The 26,332-nt window shown below is 43.2% G+C and overlaps 1 protein-coding gene across 1 annotated transcript in view; it reads left to right on the forward strand.

Annotated features, from left to right (window-relative positions):
* Positions 1-1,033: 1,033 nt before the first annotated feature.
* ltn1 (listerin E3 ubiquitin protein ligase 1) overlaps positions 1,034-26,332 on the forward strand; it is a 126,368-nt gene continuing 101,069 nt past the window's right edge. The window contains exons 1-4 of the mRNA XM_060909293.1: positions 1,034-1,142; positions 12,464-12,670; positions 13,144-13,242; positions 19,653-19,883. Coding sequence (XP_060765276.1) covers positions 1,101-1,142; positions 12,464-12,670; positions 13,144-13,242; positions 19,653-19,883 — 579 coding nt within the window. The 5' untranslated portion in view covers positions 1,034-1,100. The remainder of the gene's footprint in view (positions 1,143-12,463; positions 12,671-13,143; positions 13,243-19,652; positions 19,884-26,332) is intronic.

Raw genomic sequence — 26,332 nt, forward strand, 5'->3', positions numbered from 1 at the left:
CATGTAAAAATCTGGAGAGCTCATCATAGACTCGTCAAAGTGAAGCCGTCTGGCCGCCATCTTACCACTCCCATCGAGGAGCGGAACGGTCATTTCTATCCATCCATTATATATCGCCGCTGATCCTGTGCAGGGTCGCGGGCAAGCTGGAGCCTATCCCAGCCGACTATGGGCGAGAGGCGGGCTACACCCTGGACAAGTCACCAAGTTATCGCAGGGTTGACACATAGACACAGACAACCATTCACACTCACATTCACACCTACGGTCAATTTAGAGTCACCAGTTAACCTAACCTGCATGTCTTTGGACTGTGGGGGAAACCGGAGCACCCGGAGGAAACCCACGCGGACACGGGGAGAACATGCAAACTCCGCACAGAAAGGCCCTCACCGGCCACGGGGCTCGAACCCGGACCTTCTTGCAGTGAGGCGACAGCGCTAACCACTACACCACCATGTTGCTGTTCTAGTTTAGTCAGTAGTTATTTCCATTTGCCTAATTGAAAAAAATAAAATGAAATAAAAATTAAAAAAACGGGCGGCACGGTGGTGTAGTGGTTAGCGCTGTCGCCTCACAGCAAGAAGGTCCAGGTTCGAGCCCCGTGGCCGGCGAGGGCCTTTCTGTGCGGAGTTTGCATGTTCTCCCCGTGTCCGCGTGGGTTTCCTCTGGGTGCTCCGGTTTCCCCCACAGTCCAAAGACATGCAGGTTAGGTTAACTGGTGACTCTAAATTGACCGTAGGTGTGAATGTGAGTGTGAATGGTTGTCTGTGTCTATGTGTCAGCCCTGTGATGACCTGGCGACTTGTCCAGGGTGTACCCCGCCTTTCGCCCGTAGTCAGCTGGGATAGGCTCCAGCTTGCCTGCGACCCTGTAGAAGGATAAAGCGGCTAGAGATAATGAGATGAGATGAGATGAGACCAAATCCACGCCATGTGAGTGGTAAGATGGCGGCCAGATGGCCGGCTATGCGCGCTCCAGATTTTATATCGAGCTCAGTGATGTCACTGCCGGTTACGTCATTAGAATGAGACCGTTGATGAGGGAACTGAAGGTTCTATGCTGCGTTCTACAGGCAAAACTGAACAAACTCCCTGAACATGGGTGGCAAAAATAAACAAAGGACAAAAGGAAATGTTCGGGTAAGGCGGATTTAGGTAGTTCGGAGGTTTGTTTAGATAGAAAAGCGTCTGTAGTTTGAGCTGTAGTTGGTTGGCAGGCTGTGAGGGTCAGTGTGCTCTGCTGCTGCTGCCACTCCAGGGTTTTGTCAGGTTCCGGAAGTGGCCTATTTTTCTGGCATACTTTTAGTACGATAGTATAATATACCTAAAACACTGTAGGTTAAAATATTTACATTTGGGATTAACGTGTCTGTCGGTAGACGTTTAAAAACTGTCTACAGTTAAAATTTTAAACTGGTGTGAAACAATACAAATATAACAGACAGACAGATTTACTTTAGGGTTGCTTTACAATCAGGGTACGCAAGCTAAAAATCACATTTAACACTTATTATCTTCAATATCAAAAGGCTTGACTAAATAAACTTGGTTGTTTATTGTAGCCCTGTGATAGCTCTATTTACCATGCAAAAAAATTTTTGGTGATAACGTTATTTTTGGTGAATGTATGGCAATATATGTCTCATCTCATCTCATTATCTCTAGCCGCTTTATCCTGTTCTACAGGGTCGCAGGCAAGCTGGAGCCTATCCCAGCTGACTACGGGCGAAAGGCGGGGTACACCCTGGACAAGTCGCCAGGTCATCACAGGGCTGACACATAGACACAGACAACCATTCACACTCACACCTACGGTCAATTTAGAGTCACCAGTTAACCTAACCTGCATGTCTTTGGACTGTGGGGGAAACCGGAGCACCCGGAGGAAACCCACGCGGACACGGGGAGAACATGCAAACTCCACACAGAAAGGCCCTCGCCGGCCACGGGGCTCGAACCCGGACCTTCTTGCTGTGAGGCGACAGCGCTAACCACTACACCACCGTGCCGCCTCAATATATGTCATATTTAGCAAAATTACTCGTGTCATTTAGAAAAAGTGCTTTTTTGACCACAGGTAGCTCCAAAAGGGATGCACTTAAATCATTCTTTATATCATAAAACACATATTTGGTTCCATATCATTGGAAACATAGTTAAGTTTTAATGTTGAATGCCAGTAAGTTTTCAGACTATTTTGATCAAATTAGTATGTAATTGTGTCAAAAAAAAGTCCTCTCCGAGACAGCTAATTTTTCAATATAAAATAACATATCTAAAATGATTATTTTCATCCTAAAATGTGGTCAAGATATTGGGACATAAATATTAGAGACAACTAACACAAAGCTTACAGCCTTAGATTTAAAAGCACTATGGAAGTAGTGGATTCCGAATTGTTAAAAAAAAAAAAAAAAGTCCCCTCCGAGAATCACTTCATTTGTTTCTCCCATCTTATAGCAGATTACACAAAACTACCATACACGCGTCAAAAAATTACCTGAAATCTGTTCTTTACCTTGTCCTTCACTTAAAAACTGGTACAAGAACCAGTTTGAATCAATTTGAATTTTGGACCCCTGCGACACAAACTTTGTCCCCTGATTGTAAAACAACCCTCTAGTGATCCCAAGCTGGGAAATTTTGTTGCAGCAGCAAGTTATCAGACATGCGAAAAGTAAAAAGACACACTGTACAGCGTAAAATAGTTAAAAAAAAAAAGCCAGCTATACAATATACAGAGAAAAATATTACTAAAACTATATTCTGTTCACATTAATTGGATGTGAGCAATCACGCACTCTGATTGGTTACTTTAGCTACTCTACACTACTAGGATATCAGCTCATATACCATGAGTAGAGAAAAACAAAATGGCGGAGCTTGTTGCTCAACCAACCGAGGATGAAATAAAAACTCTACTCGAAACCCCCCCCCCCCCCCCCCCCCCCAAAAAAAGCAGCAAAATATGGAATAAAAGTACTTGATGGTAAGAACATGCATTTCGTCACTGTCAGTTCAAAACCTGCTATGTGACAATTTAGGTCAATTCTCAAGGATGATTTTTTTGCAGTGGGCGGCACGGTGGTGTAGTGGTTAGCGCTGTCGCCTCACAGCAAGAAGGTTCTGGGTTCGAGCCTCGTGGCTGGCGAGGGCCTTTCTGTGTGGAGTTTGCATGTTCTCCCGGTGTCCGCGTGGGTTTCCTCCGGGTGCTCCGGTTTCCCCCACAGTCCAAAGACATGCAGGTTAGGTTAACTGGTGACTCTAACACTACGTTCAGACTGCAACCTGAAACGACCCATATCCGATTTGTTGTGAAATCCGATTTTTTTGTTAGGCTGTTCACATTACCAATTATATGAGACTTGTATGCGATCTCCAATATGAACGGAAAACGACCCAAAAGTGTCCCGCATGCGCAAATTGACACGTAATAAGCACATCTACGTAATACGTAAACAAAAAAAAAGCACACTCTTCAAGTTTAATGATTTTCTTTTTTTTGTTTGTTTGTTTGTTTGTTTAATTATCTGGTTAGTGTTAAAGTGTGAGGTCTCGTGTGTGTTTTTGTTTCTGAACTGAAATGAAAACGTGTAGCCTGGTAACGAGGGTTGACTCCTAAATGTCTCTCTAATTTCTATAAGTGCACTACATGTTACTAGGAAGTAATGGATTTTTAAACTCTATATAGTGCACTCGAGCTTCAGTAGGCAGTCATTTGGGATACGGCCGCTGTATTACCAAACTCTTAATTCAGGCTTAATAATTTGCACATATTTATTTCGTCATATTAATAAACTTTTTCTACATTTTTATAAATATTTATTTAGATTGTTTATAGCCAGCTGAATTCTGCAACTTCTCTCAGCGCTGGCTCAAGGTGCAGAAACACCAGTGCAGTTTGCTATGGAGATGAGGCGAGACCTGGCGATGTGGTACAGGATGGTTTAAGTTATAAATCAGTTATAGAAACTGTTTTATTTAATCAGGCTAACAGATCAACATCCAGGTCCCTACCAAATCCACCATTGGCTTGATCAATTCTATAAAAGTCTATTTAAATTCTGAAAACTGTACAAATGTTGTTGTTTTCCACCAAAGAGGCGGGATTAGCCAATGCAGAATAGTGACGTTTGTCTCTTGTTGATGACGTGTAGGTCGCATGAATGCGACCTGTCCGGTCAGACTGCAGTCGCATGTGAAAATATCGGATATGCATCGGATTTAGGACCACATATCCAAGCGGCCTGGGTCGCATGTGAAAAAATCGGATCTGTGTCGTTCAGATTGTCAATAACAAATCGGATACAGGTCGCATATGGGCAAAAAAATCGGATATGGGTCGTTTCAGGGTGCAGTCTGAACGCAGTCCAAATTGACTGTAGGTGTGAATGGTTGTCTGTGTCTATGTGTCAGCCCTGTGATGACCTGGTGACTTGTCCAGGGTGTACCCCGCCTTTCGCCCGTAGTCAGCTGGGATAGGCTCCAGCTTGCCTGCGACCCTGTAGAAGGATAAAGCGGCTAGAGATGATGAGATGAGATTTTTTTGCAATTTACGCTAATATAATGCTGCAATTAGCTATTTTGATGGATATTTAACTGACCAAGCTAATAATAGAACAACTTTTACTGGCTTCTCAGCTTGTTACAGTATTTCAGAGTTTTATTCAGTTTTTTACATCTTCTGTAAAAAAGGAAAAATGTCACGTGGCAGGTTTTGACCCGACAGCGACAATTTGTTTTATTTTTCAATAATTATTGTTCTAGCATTATTTTCACAAATTGCTCCTGTCATTTCGCTGGTTTGTTTACGTTCCAAGCAGAAGTGATTTTTGCGGAGATTTTGTCTTAAGTTTTTATTATTTATCGAATTTGCAAAAAACAAAAGTGCTCTGCTTCTCAAAATCCGGTGAATGCAATTAGAATAAAATCACATTCACTGAGTAAAGTTAAAAAAAAAATAAGAAGGGGGAAAAAAAATCAGGAAATACTTTTCTTGGGGCAAATTTGATCAGATACAATGGTTTAACACACAAACCAAATACACACGTACGAAGCACATATTTAAGTTATTCCACGAAATCGAGTCGTACATGAGCAGATAGCTGACGAGGAGCAGAGTGCCGAGTTGGCTATAAGCCATGTACAACAAAACTGAGTGGAATAACTGTTCCGCTTGTCAGAGTGAAGCCATCTGGCTCCCATCTTACCACTCCCATTGCAGAGCGGAACGGTCATTTACACTACTCGAAGCTACACGAAACTGGACAACTTATTATGTAGCTGGTGAGAAAAATTACAAAGAAAAAATGCCTGCGTGTGCAGCAGTGAACTGTACAAACCGTCAAGTCAGAGGTTGTGGACCAACATCTCACCTGCGAGTATTGAGTGTGTGATCATTTTTACACGTGTGTGCACAGTGCCCTTTGCGTAGACCCCTAGAGCATTTTATAATGGTTTGCAATGGTGAAAGCAACACTCTGTGATGGGAGTGGTAAGATGGCGGCCAGACGGCTTCACTCTGATGAGTGGAACGGTTATCAGTGTTCTCCACAGGCGCTTTTAAAGTGCACATCACGGGTAAATTCAGGAGCAAGATCAATGTAATTCTCCTATTTTATATTAAACTTTGGTCAAATATCTGTAACATTCTGCATTCTCTGCAATTTATTTACCTTGCGCAATACCAGAAAAATTCAGTTGAAATCAAGCCATTTGAGGAGAATTGGTCCGCCTCTGAAAAACCTTGGCATTTGGATTTCCCGGGAAACATTGATTTTCATGACGTCACGTGCGGGACGCCTCCCTCTGAATCCTACGTCAGCGCTGGTTTGTTTATGAGAAAACGACCTGGTGGTTTTCTGCAAATTTCTTCAACGTTATCACGTAATTATTAAAATGGTTAACAGATGTATCGTAGGAGGGTGTAGCAACACCAATCTTGATGGGATTAGCACTCGTCGTTTCCCAAAAGACCGGACAATGAGAGAGAAATGGGAGCGCTTGGTCTACACAGGCTGTGCACTGAGACCGTGCAAAGCTCACGCAGCCTGCTGGCGCTTCCGCAGGTGACGTCACGAATCTGGCTCCAGACTCCCTTGGGATTTTTCCAGATGTGTTTTGTTATTTTATTTTTTTCTGCTGTAGACAGATGGTCTTGTGCAAAATTACCCTTCTGGATGAGTGTGTAAAGGGACATACTTTCATATAAAAACCCCCAAAATTGGTCCAGGATATGCACTTTAAAGTGGCGCAGCGCCATGTTATAATTCTGGCCCACCACCCTTCCCGTGGCCCGCCACTCTTCCTTTGGCCCCCCAAAAAAAAGGTAACTTCATCAGTATACACTGAATAAATCATAAAGTATTCGCTTTATTATAATTTTGTAACTGGGGCGGCACGGTGGTGTAGTGGTTAGCGCTGTCGCCCCACAGCAAGAAGGTCCGGGTTCGAGCCCCGTGGCCGGCGAGGGCCTTTCTGTGTGGAGTTTGCATGTTCTCCCCGTGTCCGCGTGGGTTTCCTCCGGGTGCTCCGGTTTCCCCCACAGTCCAAAGACATGCAGGTTAGGTTAACTGGTGACTCTAAATTGAGCGTAGGTGTGAATGTGAGTGTGAATGGTTGTCTGTGTCTATGTGTCAGCCCTGTGATGACCTGGCGACTTGTCCAGGGTGTACCCCGCCTTTCGCCCGTAGTCTTGCCTGCGACCCTGTAGAACAGGATAAAGCGGCTAGAGATAATGAGATGAGATGAGAGAATTTTGTAACTATTTAACACACAGAAGACCATTAAACGAATGCGTACAGGGCTATCCCTGCGTTACACTACACCGCACCGCGTTACACTATACTGACACATACTGACGTTGAAAGCTGCAGCTAAATAACTTTGCAGGTGTTTGTAGCATTATTGTGCAACGGTTACGCTTATCTATCATCTTTTCAGTTACAGTAATCATATAACGGCGCGCACACACACACATTAGTTAAGTTCAGGTCTTTTATTTTACGTATCTGTGATCGTGTAGGCGAGAGCTGCATTTTCCCGTTGCTTCAGTGTTTGTTTACTGCAGGACTTCCGGGTTCCTGGGTCAAAGGACCCGAACTACGGAGGCCGGGGTGGGTTTGTAGTGCCAGTCTCGGGCACGCGCACCAGCTCGTGTATGGATTGTAGTGGTTTCACCCAATTAACATTGTGTGTATTGTAAAAAATTTATGCATTTATTGTAATTGGGTATTTTGTTTATGCATGGAAGTTCATTTATTTTTCTCACGCAGAAAAAAATATAATTAATTCAGGGATGCACAACAGGCGCATCAGTCTCAACTGAAATGTCAAATGAGTCTCACATTGACAATAAAGATATGTCCAGTAAGAATGTGTTAATCTCATCTCATTCTCTCTAGCCGCTTTATCCTGTTCTACAGGGTCGCAGGCAAGCTGGAGCCTATCCCAGCTAGACTATGGGCGAAAGGCAGGGTACACCCTGGACAAGTCACCAGGTCATCACAGGGCTGACACATAGACACAGACAATCATTCACACTCACATTCACACCTACGGTCAATTTAGAGTCACCAGTTAACCTAACCTGCATGTCTTTGGACTGTGGGGGAAACTGGAGCACCCGGAGGAAACCCACGCGGACACGGGGAGAACATGCAAACTCCACACAGAAAGGCCCTCGCCGGCTCCGGGGCTCGAACCCAGGACCTTCTTGCTGTGAGGCAACAGTGCTAACCACTACACCACTGTGATGCCTAGAATGTGTTGATGTTTTGTAAAATGATTTTAACAATGATTTCGCATTTCCTATCCATTTATTGGCCAGTTTCACTGTCAAAAAAGCCCAAAGTCTGTCAGCTTCAGAGGCCCCCGCCCCCTTTTATTTTCGAAAAGTGGAGAACCCTGGTTCTTCCACTCGGTTTCGTTGTACATGGATTATTGCCAACTCGGCACTCTGCTCCTCGTCAGCTATCAGCTCATGTACGACTCGATTTCGTGGGATAACTGTTAAATATGTGCTTCGTACGTGTGAATGTGCGTCAATAGCGCTAAAAACAAGAATTGCGATAAATGAAGATAAAAACTGTGCAAAAGTGGCAGTATTGAATGGAAGATAAATGAATAACTAAAAACAAATGGTGCAAAGTGACTAATGGTAGTAAACAAATAAGCTCTGGCGGTGCAAAAGTTACAGGAGGACCAGGGTTCTGAACAGGACTGTACAGCAGCGAGGTCAGAGTTCATCTCTGTCAGACAGAGGGGAGTTATTGTACAGTATGATGACTTGGGGCAGGAAAGATTTCCTGTATCAGTCCCTACGACAGCGAATCTGTAACAGTCTGTTGGAGAAGGTGCTCCTCTGTCTGTCCGGCGTGTGATGGAGCGGGTGGTCAGGATTATCCATGATGGATAAGAATTTGTCCAGAGTCCTCTTCTCCACCACAGCCTCCTCAAATATAATGTCAGCCGGTTCGTTTAGTAACCGATCACTTCCACAGAACGGCTTAGAAAGCAAAGCTCCACCCAACAAAACAACTGGTTAACAGAAAATGGATCTATTGATGTATCTGTTGTGTTCATGTTGTGGTGGATCAGCACCAGGGCTATGCTATTCACACTGCAAAAAATGGCCTTTCAAAAACAAGAAATAAAAGATTAAAACAAAGCATATTTGCTTGAATCAGGTGAAAAAAATCTGCCAATGGAACTAGTCAGATTTGACTTGGTAAGATTTCTTAAAGTAAGATGAAAAATCTAACCTGTTTTTAGATGAAATAATTCCAAAATAAGATTGGGGAACTTATTATGCGAGATCTGATTAACTCAAAATAATCAAAATAGTTCTTATAACAAAATCGTACTTCTTACATTTAGCCATTCAAGTCATTTTTATTTATTTCATTTTAAGGGTATTTCACTTAAATTCATGACAAAGTCTTAGCAGTAAAAACTGAATTTAAGATAAATATACTAATATTAGGATTGTTAAATTCTACAACTAAGCATTGCTAGCTTAAAAGATTCTCCTTTTGTGACCTGTAATTAGTAAAACACTCTAGATATGAGACCAGAGACTATCTTGAATCAAGTTGACGGCACGTGTAGCATTGCAACAAGTTTATTTTTTTCCCATTTCAACATTCAAACATCTCTTAAAGGAACAGTCCACCGTACTTCCATAATGAAATATGTTCTTCTCTGAATTAAGACGAGCTGATCCGTACCTCTCCGAGCTTTGTGCGACCTCCCAGTCAGTCAGACGCGCTGTCACTCCTGTTAGCAATGTAGCTAGGCTCAGCATGGCCAATGGTATTTTTTGGGGCTGTAGTTAGATGCGACCAAACTCTTCCGCGTTTTTCCTGTTAGGTTTATATGACCAGTGACATGACAAAGTTCAGTTACATAAATTGAAACGTAGCGATTTTCTATGCTATGAAAAGTCCGCACTATAATGACAGGTGTACTAACACCTTCTGCGCGCTTCGACAGCGCATTGATACCTTCACAGGCCCATGGTAAAACTGCACTTCCAGGAGGGGCTGCCGTCTGCCTCCCAAGCCGGCCGAGAGCGCTCCTCGTCGGGCACGGCCAGGCGGGCGAATGCCCTGGTCCGTCTGCCCTGTCTAAAAAGAATGGTACAACTCGAGCTCCATGGTAAAACTGGGACTTTGTCATTTTTTCATCCTAAGGCCCATGGTAAAACTAGGACTTTGTCATTTTTCCGCATGAGGCCCATGGTAAAACCACACTTCCAGGAGGGGCTGCCATCTGCCTCCCAAGCTGGCCGAGAGCGCTCCTTGTCGGGCACGGCCAGGCGGGCGAATGCCCTGGTCCGTCCGCCCTGTCTAAAAAAAAATGGTACAACTCTGAGTGAAGGTATCAATGCGCTGTCGAAGCGTGCAGAAGGTGTTAGTACGCCTGTCATTATAGTGCGGACTTTCCATAGCATAGAAAATCGCCACGTTTCAATTTGTGTAACTGAACTTGTTTCATATCACTGGTCATATAAACCTATGTAAACAGGAAAAACACGGAAGAGTTTGGTCGCATCTAACTACAGCCCCAAAAAATACCATTGGCCATACTGAGCCTAGCTACATTGCTAACAGGAGTGACAGCGCGTCTGACTGACTGGGAGGTCGCGCAAAGCTCGGAGAGGTACGGAGCAGCTCGTCTCAATTCAGAGAAGAACATATTTCATTATGGAAATACGGTGGACTGTTCCTTTAAGATTCCACTTCCCCAGGACCTCAGGCACCAAAAAAAAAAAAAGTCTACGCATTTTGACTTGCAGTGCTTACACAACGCCAAAGCAACAGTGCATTTTGGGGGCACTGACTATTCATGTGTACGAGGGGTTTACAAGATCAGGCACAAAAAAAACCCCAAACGAACAAAAAAAAAAACCCACTGAACTTAACTCACAGCATTCCAAAAAGCCCTCACTAAAACACCCTCCACTCACTCATAGCCTTTTTGAAGGCACTTGTCTGGTCTAGAGTCTGTACAGCATCTAGAAGGAGCTCACTCTGAATGACTGAGAAAACAGTCGCAGTAAACTTAGGATCTGTAAGGTGGAGTTGAATTGTAATGAAAGATTCAAAGATTTCAGTAAAGTTCATTTATTCCCAAAACAAGCATACTTTTTTTTTTCTTGAAACAAGATGAACCGCATTTGACAAATGTCCAAAATGTACTTACTTGTTTTAAAAAAAACTTGTTTTATTTTCCAAGGTGCTCCAAATAAGACTTTTTCAAGACGTTTTGTCTATACAAGATTTTCAAGATGGACTGTCTAAAAACTAGCCTTTCTAGCTAAATGAGGTTTTGCTTGTTGGGCAATTAGGCCAAAAAAAAAAAAAGTGTGTTTCCGGTTACCCGACCGACCCTAATCCGTACCGCCCGACCCTAAACTTTTTTTTTCGTTTTTTTCCCAGTCGCGACTTTTACATATAACACAACTGCGTGAACCGGAAGTTTTTGTCACTCACTGGGAAAATTAGGGCTTTCCACAAGCGCCGGCTGCCGGCCATACAGCCGACTACACAATTAAGTCCAGCCGGCTACTTTAATGACTATTATTTTTGTAGCCCACAGGCTCTAAATATTGATTTTCGATTTTAATAAAATTAAATGTTTATCTAACGGACTGACAATAATGTCAAACTGAACCGCACTCATTTAAGTTGTGATTCGCGCTGTTTGTACCGATAATAACCACAAATTCCCCGCAGACTTCGTTGATCAGGGGAGAGTAACTCATCCGTGGCCCCGACATGCGGTGTGCGCGCGCACTCGGCGGAGGGAACAGAAGCAGAGATAACGCTTATTTTGTCTTTCACCTAGAGACATGATTCAAACTTTAAAACGGAGACAAAATTCTCCTGTGTGGATCTGGCATTCAACTTTCTTGCTAGGTTCTGTACTTTTTGATCAGTCACAGATCAAACACCATGAGCACATCTGGAGAAATTCAGACTTTATAATGGGTGTCTATTGCGTTATTTAGAGTGGAGGCAGCTTGAAAAAAAAAAAGCTCTAACTTTCTCATTTAAACTGTTTTCTCAGCCACAATTTTCATTCTACACACACAATTTTCTCAAAAGTTGTAGTCACACATTGTGTGAATCAAGACAAGTGTCTCCCTGAGCGATAGGATTTACAGTTTTTGAATGAGAAGCCTGAAAGTAAGGAGAGGACAGCCGCGCTCTCCCATAGACTCCATTATAAACGTGGCAGCGCTTTTACTGCAAAATCAGAAAAGTCACTTGTTTTTAACTCGCTCTAGTGTCCACATTTTTTACAGTAGGGACAAAAAAAATTACATTTATGTGTTCATGGGAGCCTTGTAGCACTCAATGTGAAAGAATTTTGTGAATAGCTCCTTTCGTTTCCGTGTAAATCAGCGTTGTTCGAGGAGAGGGAACTCTGAGAAAAAGCGCTCTTTGCTTGTTATATTGTGTCTTTTCCCTGCACCGTTACCAAGGCGACGAGCTCCACTCAGGGAGCAGAGAGGGGCGGGGCTGCTCTCTCTCTCTCATGGTGTATTGAGCTGTTATATTTACAGAAAAATTCATGTTAAAAGGTGTCTCATGCTGCATCAGATTCATCAGAAGGTGGTAACTCAGGTGACCTGCAAAGAAATTCATTATATTTTGTGAAATTATTCCTGTCTAAATATAGGTTATGGCAGGCATCTTGAAAAAAAATTCCAAAAAAAAAAATGCCTGCCTACCGACCCTAGTTTTGAAATCTACGTAACCGGAAAAAAACACACTTTTTTTTTTTTTTTTGGCCTTATGTCTTATAATAAGGGTGGCTAGATGTTTTGACTTGAAAATAGACAAATAAACTTCCTAAGATTTTTATTTTTTGCAGTGCAGTAATGATGCTTTGCATCAACGACACCATACTGTATATCCTTGTCATTTCATCATCATCTTTTCTTCCTATTTCAGCCATCTAGCAGTGGCAGAGCTGCTGAACTATTAGCTCGGGAGAATGGATTGGTTACTGGGTTTGTTGGATTTGGGATTTCAACCTCAAACGACCCAGGATATGTGCCTGCCGTCTATGGTGTTGAGGAAATAGACAACCTGGTGGATGCTGATTTTCGTCTGGTTTTAAGGAAATTGTCCAAGAGAGATACAGTCACGAAATTAAAGGTGAATGTTTGTCATTATTTTTTCATCTGGTCTTGTGTCCTTTTGTTTGAATTGTTTGTAGTAACTGAGTAAGCTGATGCAGCTAAAAATCCCAATGCACTCGTTGCACATGTTCAATAAGTCTAAAGTCCTTCCCGCACCACGCAGTCGGGCGCGCTGGGCGGCACCGCTTTCCATTAGCCCTCAGCCTCTCACCTAGGGTTACAGTGGGGGGGCTAGCCCTCTGGTAACCCCGAGAGTTTGCCTCTCCACTCGTGTCTCTATTGCAGCTTGCCTTGCCAGACGGCAGTTTTTAATGACCCGACTGCGAGTAGAACTCGCGGTCTCCCGATCGAGAGGCGAATACGCTAACCGCTAGGCCAGCTCGCGGTCTACATGTTCAATAAAACAATCCTAAATCTAGGATCTTCAGATGGAAACCTGTGTAGATTCTGTACGCAGTTGATCTCTGAAACAACACATTGTCCTTGCAGGCTGTACAAGAATTTGGAGCAATGTGCCAAGAGCGTGATCCAGATATAGTCAAAGGAGTTCTTCCATACTGGCCACGTATATACTGCAGGATATCAATGGTAAGACATCACGCTTTAATATTGTTAATGTATTTGTGTTAAACTTCTGATATGATTTACTCTTATACAGTTAGTGTCTACTTTATTCAGAACACCTGTACATCTGCTTGTGAAATACCAGAATATGGTGGGAGGGGAAATTTATTTATCAACTAAATCTTGAAATTTCAGTATTTGTGACTTTAGAAGTGATCTCAGTGACTGTGGCATGGTTGTTGGTGCCGAAGCTGGTTTGAATATTTAAAAACAGCTGATCTGCTGGGATTTCCCTGCACAACCCAACAGTCTCGAGTTTACACAGAATGGTGCGAAGAAACACATTCAGGGAGCGGTAGTTATATAAGAGGAAATGCCTTGTTGATGAGGGAGGAAAGTGGCAAGACTGGTTGAAGCTGATAGGAAGTTTACAGTAATTCATATCACCACTCTACAACCGTAGTGAACAGAAAAGCATCTCAGCCCTCAACACGTTGAACATTGAGGCGGATGGGCCTCGACAGCAGAAGACCTCGTTGTGTAAAGGCCTCTGCATGCTCTTGCGACAAGGCTTTCGCAGATAGCTTTTCGCAGACAGTTGTAATTTATTGTTGAGCGGGGAGTAATAGGCGTGCGCGATGTTATTCACCGGCACAACGCAAGGGGGCGCGAAGTCGCTAGGAGTAGTTGGTGGGTGTGGTTAGTGGAGTGTTTATCCTCCGGTTACTTATAATGACTAGAACTTTTTTTTTTTTTATAATGACTAGAACTGGAGTCGTATAGATGTACGTACTTCCTCAATCAACCGCTCTTCATGCTGCTCCATCTTCGCTCGTGTTTTTAAAAATGCCGGTCGTGAAAACAAAACAAACCGGGAAAGTAGGGAAGCGGAAGTGCGTGTACAGCGGATGTAGAGTGGACCAATCAGAGCCCTCTTGTCTGCGAGGCTTCTGCGATGGTCACAATTTTTGGGAGGTGCGCGCAGAGCGTCTGCGAAGGTGGGGGGGCTACACAGACGCTATCTGCGACACCGTCTGCGAGGACTGGGTTGTCAGCATAAATTGGCCTTTACACTTCTGCAGACCTGCCAACCTTTGCGCATTTTGCGTGGCAGATACGCATTTAGACATCAAACTACGCTGCTACGATTTAACACTTCAAAATACGCAAAAAGCCATTGATGGCTTTGAGTTCAAAGATCTTTAATATTCCGGTTCAACTGTCTGTGCATTCGCGCACTAGCCAACTCGTCTATGGGTGTAACCGCATTGACCAGCAACCTGTAGAAAAAAGAAGACTTCGACCAATCACAGCGCTAGTTTTAAACTCTTCAACTAGGCCTAAGCTATGAGGCTAAGCGGAGAGCCGAGGAGCCGTCAAAACGAAAGTAACGAAACTGATTTTCATCCCTCTCGGTCGATCTTCATACTGTGACTGGTTTTACAAGGGAGGGCGGCGCTAAACACCGTTTCGAAGGTAAATGGGCAGGGCAAGGGTATTGTGAATAAAGCAAGGACACCCGTCCTAACGTCATAGTTCAAAGCACAGTGTTCCGCCTTATCTGAAGGAAATATTTGTTCCAGCTTGTTTTGATATTTGACCCAGGCTTCTCAATCCAAAAAATATTGCATAGCCTAAAGTGAAAATATAGTAGCCTACTGACGTTTCCATCCAGTCAACCGATAGACGCGTTAAAATCTTCTGAACTAGGCTACTCGTGCATGTGAGATTCAATGAGCAGCGCACGAAGTGTTTTCACGTAAGTGCGTGTGGTGGATGATGTGTGTTTTTGTGTATGTGCGTGCCTTGCAGTTAATAATACACATGATGTCAGATGAGGATACTGACAGACACAGAGAGGGAAGCAAATCTAAAAAGAAGCGAGTCTATGCCCCTCAGAAGTTCCTAACGAAGTATCAAGATCAATGGCCATGCCTCCGCCCCTCTAAACTGCCTAATCATGCGTTTTGCACAGTGTGCAATTATGATTTTGACATTAGCCATCAAGGAAATATAGGTAATAATATTGCTAACATAGAAATGCTTGCATTTATATACATAGGCCATTATTTTTTCCAAATTAGGCCAGGTCAGTGAATATGAATATTATAAAGGCTATGTTATTGGATAGGCCAGAGTAGTCTATAATTTATTTTCAGTAAATTTTTCTGTAAGTGTGGTTATCAGTTTGCATTTACTAAATATTAATATTGAAAAATATATATTTATATAGGTACTCTGGAATATTCTCTTTCGATGTTTAGTGTAACCTAGTTCAAAGTGTAGCAAGGAGCAACAGAATCTCTTTTACGGTCAAAACTAAATTTATGAAAAAAGGATTTAGTGTGTGTGTGTGTGTGTGTATTTTACAGACTGCCGGCGTCTGTTTTAAAAGACATGGGGTCAGTCCATGAAATGGGGTTACCAAAATGTGACATAGAGGGAGTCACTTAAAACAATTTACAACTGAAAACAACTTTTATTTCCATGAAGCATTGACCATATAAGAAAATATAACATAGTTAAGATAACTCCTGCTCTACAATGTATTGGCCCTTTTCCACTACCCTATTTCAGCTCACTTCAGCTCACTTCAGCTCACTTCAGCCCGACACGGCTCGCGTTTCGACTACCAAAGAACAGCACGACTCGGCTCGCTTCAGCCCTGCTTAGCCCCTAAAACTCGCACCGTTTTGGAGTGGGGCTGAAGCGAGCCAAAGCGAGCCGAGTGAGGCTGGGGGCGTGAGCAGACACTCCCCTGTGCACTGATTGGTGAGGAGGAGTGTCCTCACATGCCCACACACGCCCCGCGAGCGCGCTGGGATCTGTAAACACCGTAAACCCGGAAGAAGAATAATTACGAATTACGAGAATTTCTGAAGCCTTATGCACCTCGCCTCATCTATACGCTCTTGCCAGTATCTGTTGGCGTTGTCGGTGACAACAAGCCACAGAACCAAGACCAGCAACACTAACGACTCCATGTTTATTGTTTACTATCCGGGTCGTGAGACTACTGCTTAAAAGATCACTGATGTCACTGTTTGCGCTGCTTAACGACATCACGTGGCATCCACCCACTTTCGCTAACTCCACCCAATGTGTCCACCCACTTCCAGCCAGCACGGTTCAGCGCGGTTGTAGTCGAAATGCAACTTCAATAGCCCCGCTCAGCTCGACTCAGCACGGCACGGCTCAGCCCGACTCAGCCGCGTTTGTAGTGGAAAAGCGGCATATGATAAAATCCATAAATATTTACCCGGTTGCTAATGTAACAAGGACACGAACAAGCTTTTAAAAATAAAGGAAAAATATTGATAAAATCAATTTTTTGCTTTTATTTGCTTACTTTAAACATTAACACTGAATAAGAATTCATTAGAAATATTAGTTCAACATCATAAACACTGAAAATATGAAATACCAGTATTTCACAAACTTCATAAAATCTCTTTAAGATTTGAACAATAACAGTCATTAACAGGAAACAGTTTCATCCTATATGGGGTAAATGAGATTATTGAATTCATTACTTTACTTAGTCACACTTATATCTGCACTTCTCTAGAGCACGTGTTGTGGTGTGTGAGATCCCGCGAGAAGTTCTCTCGCATCAGTTCAGCTGACCTAGATTGAGTAAATAGGTCTCGCAGGTTGTGAACGAACCAGGAAGTGAGTGGACGCTAAGTTAGGATGTGAGAAAAAACATCGATAATTTCTTTTATTGCCGTTTGTTTAAATTTCTTTCTACCTACATCGTTTTATAGTATATTCTTCTTTATATTAAAAACATGAATCATGATTTCAACTCGTTTTATCATTTTTTATATCAATCAATCAATCAAGTTTATTTGTATAGCGCTTTTAACAATAAACATTGTCACAAAGCAGCTTTACAGAATTTGAACGACTTAAAACATGAGCTAATTTTATCCCTAATCTATCCCCAATGAGCAAGCCTGTGGCGACGGTGGCAAGGAAAAACTCCCTCAGACGACATGAGGAAGAAACCTCGAGAGGAACCAGACTCAAAAGGGAACCCATCCTCATTTGGGCAACAACAGACAGCCTGACTATAATATTAACAGTTTTAACAGGTATAACCCTCAACTGTCCTCATAGGGCCGTCCTTCACAGGAGCGGTGCGATAAAACTCCGACCAAACACAGGGCACCAGGATGGATCAAGCAGGTCCGAGGGGCAGAAGAGGCCAGCATCTCAATCCCAGGATCAACATGTAACTCAGAGGGACAGATTGGGGGGGGGGGGAGAGAAAGAAAACACAGGTTGTTAGGTATGCCCTAAAAATGACAAGTATTAAATCTGTGTGGTAGGCTCGCAGAGACGAGAGTCTTTACATCAGGCATAACACACAACAATGGCATGTTAATATGGTAAAAAATATATCATGACCTGCTCTGGCTGGATGCTTGATTGGGTGATGGGAGCACACTCCTCAGCAATGATGAGATGCAGATGGGACCCTTAGGGCTGGCCAAGACAATTCAGTTACATTTCACCGGGTCTGGGACATGCGACAGAATGTCTGACGGCCGATTCCCTGCAGGCTACGATAGCCAGTCGAGGTCTCCACCATCTCCACCAAAAGATTTCCTGTTGACTCCATGTAACTCAGAGGGACAGATTTGGGGTGGGGGGGGAGAGAAAGAAAACACAGGTGGTTAGGTATGCCCAATGTCACCTGAATAAGTAGGAACAGTATACATATTGCACCGAGTACAAGCAGGGACTCCAGCAACTAACTATGACAGCATAACTAAAAGGAGAGAGCCAGAAGGTAACACAGGCATGAGGGAGCCCCGGGACATAAAGCAGCAGCCACTACACCGTCAACAAACTCGAGTGAGCAAGCGGGTGGGGACTGACAGCATCCGTACATCCCAGTTTACCAAAACACTCTATGTCTGAGGACCCTCCAGATCTACTCCTTTACCTCATAAACACCATTAACAAAAGGCTTGACTAAACATACTTTATAAGCATAATTTATAGCATACTTTATAAACATAATTTATAAGCCTGGTTTCTAACGTAACACGGTAGGACATCACAATGTTACGTTCACAACCTATTTTTAGTGGATGAATTCGAAGCTAAATAGTTTATAGAACCTTCTTAACTTTTATGTGAGTGTAAAACTAAATTGCAAGTACCATGAAACTAATTTTATTGAAATTCTCAGAAAGTAATGAAGGTTTATTTAAGCTCAAAGTCAGCAAAAATTCCATGTCACAAAAAACGTGTCATCCGTGTCCAGTCACAGGGGAAGAAAATGTTTCACGTTTCTTTATTTCAAAAGAAAACTTCATTTTTTAATTTATTTTATTTCTTCAAACAATATTTATGGATAATCTGCTAAATATTTCTTTAAATCATGGAAATGAAAGATGAAATGATTATGTAAACCCGGACCAATGAAAAGTAACATCATTTCATGGACTGACCCATAGGCTATAGCTCTTTGGTTTTTCTGTTATCTATACAATATAATGCTAAATGTCAGAAGGGACATGGCATGCTATTTGGGATTCTTTGTTGTTTATAATTCCCAATGTATTTAAGACACAATATGCCAAAGGCAGTACATTTATCCCTTATCTTTAAGTTTAAGGTCTGTATAAGGGACATATTTTCCGGACACGGTTGCCTTGTGCCAAAAGTCTTGGTGAAAGCATTGGAAATATATTCATGCCTTTTCATTAAAAAAAAAAGAGTTCTTGTTTTCTTCATAGTCTACTTGTATGTTGAATAGCTAGATATGGTGGTGAGTGGGAACTCTGTGCTTAGTAATACATTGGAATGAGTGAGCATGTGAACAATCAATACTGATCAGCAAATGTGCCTGACCTCGCACCGTGCTGCGCCGCACCGCCGCGATAAGTTGCTACTCAAAATTTTTTTCCAAGGTTTCTGGCTGTACAGTAAAGAGTGGTGATTTTGAGTCACTGTAGCCTTCCTGTGAGCTTGAACCAGTCTGACTGTTCTTCTCTGACCTGTTTAACCAACAAGGCATTTCTGCAGGCAGAACTTTTGTTTACTGTTGTTGTTTTTTTTTTTTTTTTTTTTTCCCCGCCGCACCATTTTATAAATACTCAAGAGACCATTGCACGAAAACCTCAGGAGATCAGCTATTTCTGAAATGCTCAAATTGACCTGTCTGGCACCTACAGCCATGCCACAGGCACAGTCATGGAGATCACGTTATTTTTCCTTGATTCTCATGTTTTATGCAAAGGTTTTTCCGGTGTCTGCATGATTTTATGCATTGAGCTGCTGACACATTATTGGCTGATTTGAATAGCTGCATGAATGATCAGGGGTACAGGTGTTCCTACTAAGGTGGATGTTGATTGTGTATGGTGTGTGTGTATGATATTAACTGTTGCATAATTATAACACTGATATTGTGTTAGGATCACGACAGACGTGTTCGAGAAGCCACACAGCAGGCATTTGAACAGCTGATTCTAAAAGTCAAGCGTAATCTTGCCCCATACCTGAAGGGAATAATGGGCCACTGGCTCATCGCTCAATGTGACACTTATTCTCCTGCTGCCTCCGCTGCTAACGTCGCCTTCCAGGCTGCTTTCCCCCTCAACAAGCAGCCTGAGGCTCTCAGCTTCTGCAAAGATGAAGTGCTGAACGTAAGTTGAAACAGTGTGACTCACAAATGTGCGCGTTATTAATCTGAGGAATAATTCAAATCAAAGATAATTCAAATCAAAGAGAGAAAAAAGTAGGAGAAAGAAGAGGTTGACAAGTAGGCAAAGGAGAAAGCAAGTTGACAACTAGGAAAGAGATGGTAAGATCGGATTTAAATGGAGTTTTAAAGCAAGAAAAGAGGGCTAAAATAGTCTTTAAAAAGACTTTTTAAATTATTACTGCAATAGCAGTGCTGGAAGGCTAGCTATATATGCAAGGATATAGCCTTTAAAAAGGCTGTTGGTAAAAGCTAATTGAAAAGCTAATAGTAGGCTATACAGTGCCTTGCAAAAGTATTCATACCCCTTGAACTTTTTCACATTTTTCCACCTTACAACCACAAACTTAAAAGTTTTTTATTTTAACACATGAATATTCTTTGATCTAAACCATTCCATTGTACAACCCCAATTCCAAAAAAGTTGGGACAAAGTACAAATTATAAATAAAAACGGAATGCAATGATGTGGAAGTTTCAAAATTCCATATTTTATTCAGAATAGAACATAGATGACATATCAAATGTTTAAACTGAGAAAATGTATCATTTAAATAGAAAAATTAGGTGATTTTTAAATTTCATGACAACAACACATCTCAAAAAAGTTGGGACAAGGCCATGTTTACCACTGTGAGACATCCCCTTTTCTCTTTACAACAGTCTGTAAACGTCTGGGGACTGAGGAGACAAGTTGCTCAAGTTTAGGGATAGGAATGTTAACCCATTCTTGTCTAATGTAGGATTCTAGTTGCTCAACTGTCTTTGGTCTTTTTTGTCGTATCTTCCATTTTATGATGCACCAAATGTTTCCTATGGGTGAAAGATCTGGACTGCAGGCTGGCCAGTTCAGTACCCGGACCCTTCTTCTACGCAGCCATGATGCTGTAATTGATGCAGTATGTGGTTTGGCATTGTCATGTTGGAAAATGCAAGGTCTTCCCTGAAAGAGACGTCGTCTGGATGGGATCATATGTTGCTCTAGAACCTGGATATACCTTTCAGCATTGATGGTGTCTTTCCAGATGTGTAAGCTGCCCATGCCACACGCACTAATGCAACCCCATACAGGGCTCGAAATTCTTTTTTTTTTTTTTTTTTTTCACCAGCCAGCCGGACTAGTTACCTTCCAAAGTAACTAGCCAAACAGAAAATCAACTAGCCAAAATTTGTTCATGTATGAATTTTACTTCTGTCAAAAATAACACAAAAGAGAGTAGTTACCATTGTTCATGACTAATGTGCATTTATTTCAAGACCCGAGTATTTTAATACTGTTGTTAAATACATAAATGAGAACAACGCAGAGCACCATAATATAATATCAACAAATAATAATATATTGGAAAACTTGGCAACTTGGTGTATGAGTATTGAAAGCAAATATATTTACTATCATGACTATAGCACCCAAAATATGTCCAACATGCTTTCTGTATTTAACCATTTATGAGAGAGAAACATTAGGAGCTTCATATTGGCTAGGAATCAACTTTGGGTGGTAGAAAAGGGGCAACTGGACTTGCTTGAAGATTCTTGAAAATGTTTCACCTCTCATCCGAAAGGCTTCCTCAGTTCTGTCTGACTAATAAGGAGTATCAGATATTTATCCTCTCATGGATCAGAATCAGAATTCTGATGACAAGCTCATCTAAGGTGTCGTTGAGGCATCATGTTGGTGTGGGTCACTGGAGGCTGGGTGTGAACGGCGAGTCATTAAGGTGATCAAAGGATTGCCCGTTAGGGTGATCAATGGAAAGCTGACTCTCTGGCCAAGTTTACATTAGACCGTATCTGTCTCGTTTTCTTCGCGGATGCACTGTCCGTTTACATTAAAACGCCGGGAAACGGGAATCCGCCAGGGTCCACGTATTCAATCCAGATCGTGTCTGGTCCGGTGCTGTGTAAACGTTGAGAATACGTGGATACGCTGTGCTGAGCGTCGTCATTGGACAACGTCACTGTGACATCCACCTTCCTGATTCGCTAGCGTTGGTCATGTGACGCGACTGCTGAAAAACGGCGCGGACTTCCGCCTTGTATCACCTTTCATTAAAGAGTATAAAAGTATGAAAATACTGCAAATACTGATGTAAATACTGCCCATTGTGTAGTTATGATTGTCTTTAGGCTTGCCATCCTTCCACTTGCAAGTGGTAAGTGACGCGCATACCCAATATGCACTGAGGGCGCACACACAGCGGCTCAGTCCCGAATTACTGCTCGTGCGCTTCACTCGCGCGCTCTGTGAGCTGTGCAGGGCCGGAGTGCGCACCCTCCAGAGGGCACTCGCTGTTCAGGGCGGAGTGATTTGGAGCGCAGGATGCCTGCGGAGCCGAGTGTATCCGTGTATTGGCGTTGCTGTGTGCACGCGAATCGTGTATTGGCGTTGCTGTGTGCACACTAATCGTTTTAAAAACGTTAATCTGATGATCTGCTGATACGGTCTAATGTAAACCCCACCTCTCTCTGTCCTCCTGTGAGTCACCGAAAACAGCTGGGTCTTGGCGTACACCCAGCCATCTGGGAAGTGTGTCCAAGACCGCATTGTAGATGGTTGATAAATGATGTCTTAGACCCCCACCTCTGTTCAGTGATGGCCGTTCCAGGTTGACAAAAATGGCTTCTTTAACTCCTCGCTCATACCAACGATCCTCTCTGGTTAAAATGCGTACGTTACAATCCTGAAATGAGTGTCCTTTGTTGTTAAGATGAATGTAGATAGCAGAGTCCTGGCCTGAGGAACTGGCTCTCCTGTGTTGAGCCAAGCGCCTGTATAGCGGTTGTTTTGTTTCCCCAATATACGAGTCCGTGCATTCCTCACTGCACTGAATTGCATACACTATGTTGTCCTGTTTGTGTCTGGGTATTCTGTCCTTAGGGTGGACCAGTTTCTGCTTCAGGGTGTTACTGGGTCTGAAATGTACCGGAATGTTGTGTTTGTAGAAGATCCTCCTGAGTTTCTCAGATAGACCAGAAATGTAGGGAATGACAATGTTCTTGCGTTTGTTCCTGTTATCATCCTTGTCCGTTATGTTCCTTTTTCTACTCTTTAGGAAAGACCAGTTGGGATAACCGCAATTCTGAAGTGCTTTCTTGATATGATTCTGCTCCTTCTCTTTTCCCTCTATCGTTGTAGGAATGTTCTGAGCCCTGTGTTGCAAGGTCCGAATGATCCCCAATTTATGTTCCAGTGGGTGGTGAGTCTCGAAAAGTAGGTACTGGTCTGTGTGTGGGGGTTTCCAGTAGACCTCGATACTAAGGCTCCTGTCTTGTTTAATGTGTACATCACAATCCAAGAAGGCTAGCTTATTCCCACTGGCATCTTCCCAAGTGAAGTTGATGTTGCTATCCACTGCATTGATGTGTTTCGAGAAAGCTTCCACCTCATGGATTTTGATTTTAACCCAGGTATCATCCACGTATCTAAACCAATGGCTGGGAGCAACTCCTGCAAAAGTGGTCATAGCTATATGTTCCACTTCCTCCATGTATAAATTGGCCACAATAGGGGACACCGGTGAGCCCATGGCGCATCCATGCTTCTGTCTGTAGAAACTTTCATTAAACTGGAAATAAGTGGTAGTCAGGCAGTGGTCAAGCAGGGTGCAAATCTGATCCGTGGTGAGGTTCGTTCTATCCAGTAAGGAGCTATCCTGAAGGAGTCGTTTTCTAACAGATTTGACTGCTTCTGTGGTGGGAATGCAGGTGAACAGAGAAGTGACATCAGAGGAAACCATGGTTTCATCTGAATCTATTTTGAGGTCTGCAACTTTAGTAGCAAAATCTTGGGAATTTTTGACATATGGTGTATTCCCAACCAGAGGAGCCAAGATGGTGGCTAGGTGTTTGGCAATGTTATATGTGACAGAGTTTATACTGCTGATGATAGGTCTGAGAGGAGCTCCTTCTTTGTGAATCTTGGGGAGTCCGTATATGAGAGGAACAGCTTCCCCAGGGTACAATCTGTAGTAAAGAGATCGGTTGATGGCTTGGTCCTTTTCTAGTTGTTGCAGACAGCTAACAACTTTCCTTTTGTAACCACTTGTGATGCCTCAACGACACCTTGGATGAGCTTGTCATCAGAATTCTGATTCTGATCCATGAGAGGAAAAATATATGATACTCCTTATTAGTCAGACAGAACTGAGGAAGCCTTTCGGATGAGAGGTGAAACGTTTTCAAGAATCTTCAAGCAAGTCCAGTTGCCCCTTTTCTACCACCCACAATTTACTATGTCCTGGATGACTGAGAATCTTCACAGACATAGGAATCAACTTGAAAAAAAATTAATTATTCCATAAAAATTGTATCGCAGCCAAGGCCTACGCTGCTCCCATGTTTGCTTATAAGTCCTTTGTCGTTTCTCCTCTTCAGACCGAGGTCGCTTTGTCCCCATCTCTGGCAGTTTCTGTACACCTTTCAGAAAATTCCACATCGTAACGTAGCTTTTGCAGATGTAGATGTAAACAACAACAACAAACGCGTGTTTAAATGGGCGATAATGTGGCCACATCTATTGAATTTGATAACGTGATGTGGCAGCGGGGGCGTGGCCAAGCGGTGGTCTGTGAATGGAGGGCGGAGTCAGGGAAGGTAAGTGGTGGAATCATTGCACCTGATGGGGATTAACCTGCGTTTGTGTGTCTTCCCCAGTGACCGCGCCCTTTAAAAGGAGAGGAGAGCAGAGGAAGGGAGTGCTCTCTCCCCAACCAGAACACGTGCACGCGCATGGCTGGGAAGTGATAAAAGGCTGAAAAGCTAGCAATAAATAGTTCATTGAGAACTCAGTTCTGGCCTGCCGTGCTTCTGTGCTCCACCCACCTGGTCCAATACTACACGTGATTACCGCGATATTCAACGAGCTGCGTTATATGCATGCACAGTAGTGAAAAAAACGACAGCCTGACTCGTACACGATATGATTCGGAATTCTTCGGTATTTTCCGTCCTGCCGATAAACACATCGATTAACACAGACACGGCATACGCTTAATATGTGGCGGCTTTAGTTGACGGTGTGTCTGAATCTTTGCTTCATATATATTTTTTATTTTCAACTAGTCAGCCGGGCTGGCTAGTGACAGGAATTACCCGCCAAATGACAAATTAAGTCGCCTCGGGCGACCGGACCACCACGAATTTCGAGCCCTGCCATAGCATCAGAGATGCAGGCTTCTGAACTGAGCGCTGATAACTTGGGTCGTCCTTCTCCTCTTTATTCCGAATGACACGGCATCCCTGATTTCCATAAAGAACTTCAAATTTTGATTCGTCTGACCACAGAACAGTTTTCCACTTTGCCACAGTCCATTTTAAATGAGCCTTGGCCCAGAGAAGACGTCTGCGCTTCTGGATCACGTTTAGATACGTCGTCTTCTTTGAACTATAGAGTTTTAGCTGGCAACGGCGGATGGCACGGTGAATTGTATTCACAGGTAATGTTCTCTGGAAATATTCCTGAGCCCATTTTGTGATTTCCAATACAGAAGCATGTCTGTATGTGATGCAGTGCCGTCTAATGCCGCTTTTCCACTACCAACGCGGCTGAGTTGGGCTGAGCCGTGCCGTGCTGAGTTGGGCTGAGTCGAGCTGTTGGGGTTGCATTTCGACTACAACCACGCTGAACCGTGCTGGCTGGAAGTGGGTGGACACATTGGGTGGAGTTAGCGAAAGTGGGTGGACGTCAGGTGATGTCGTTAGGCGATGCAAACAGTGACATCAGTGAGCTTTTAAGTGGTAGTCTCACGACCCGGAGAGTAAACAATAAACATGGAGGACATGGAGTCGTTAGTGTTGCTGGTCTTGGTGCTGTGGCTTGTTGTCACCGACAACGCCAACAGATACTGGCAAGAGCGTATAGATGAGGAGAGGCGCATAAGGCTTCATAATTCTCGTAATTCGTAATTCTCCTTCTTCCGGGTTTACGGTGTTTACAGATCCCAGCGTGCTTGGGGGCGTGTGTGGGCATGTGAGGACACTCCTCCTCACCAATCAGTGCAGAGGGGAGTGTCTGCTCACGCCCCTAGCCCCACTCAGCTCGGTTTGGCTCGCTTCAGCCCCACTCCAAAACCGTGCGAGTTTTGGGGGCTGAGCAGGGCTGAAGCGAGCTGAGTCGTGCTGTTCTTAGATAGTCGAAACGCGAGCCGTGTCGGGCTGAAGTGAGCTGAAAAAGGGTAGTGGAAAAGGGCCATAAGGGCCCGAAGATCACGGGCACCCAGTATGGTTTTCCGGCCTTGACCCTTACGCACAGAGATTCTTCCAGGTTCTCTGAATCTTTTGATGATATTATGCACTGTAGATGATATGTTCAAACTCTTTGCAATTTTACACTGTCGAACTCCTTTCTGATATTGCTCCACTATTTGTCGGCGCAGAATTAGGGGGATTGGT

The sequence above is a fragment of the Neoarius graeffei genome, chromosome 25, assembly GCF_027579695.1.
Source record: "Neoarius graeffei isolate fNeoGra1 chromosome 25, fNeoGra1.pri, whole genome shotgun sequence".
Taxonomy (NCBI): Eukaryota; Metazoa; Chordata; class Actinopteri; order Siluriformes; family Ariidae; genus Neoarius; species Neoarius graeffei.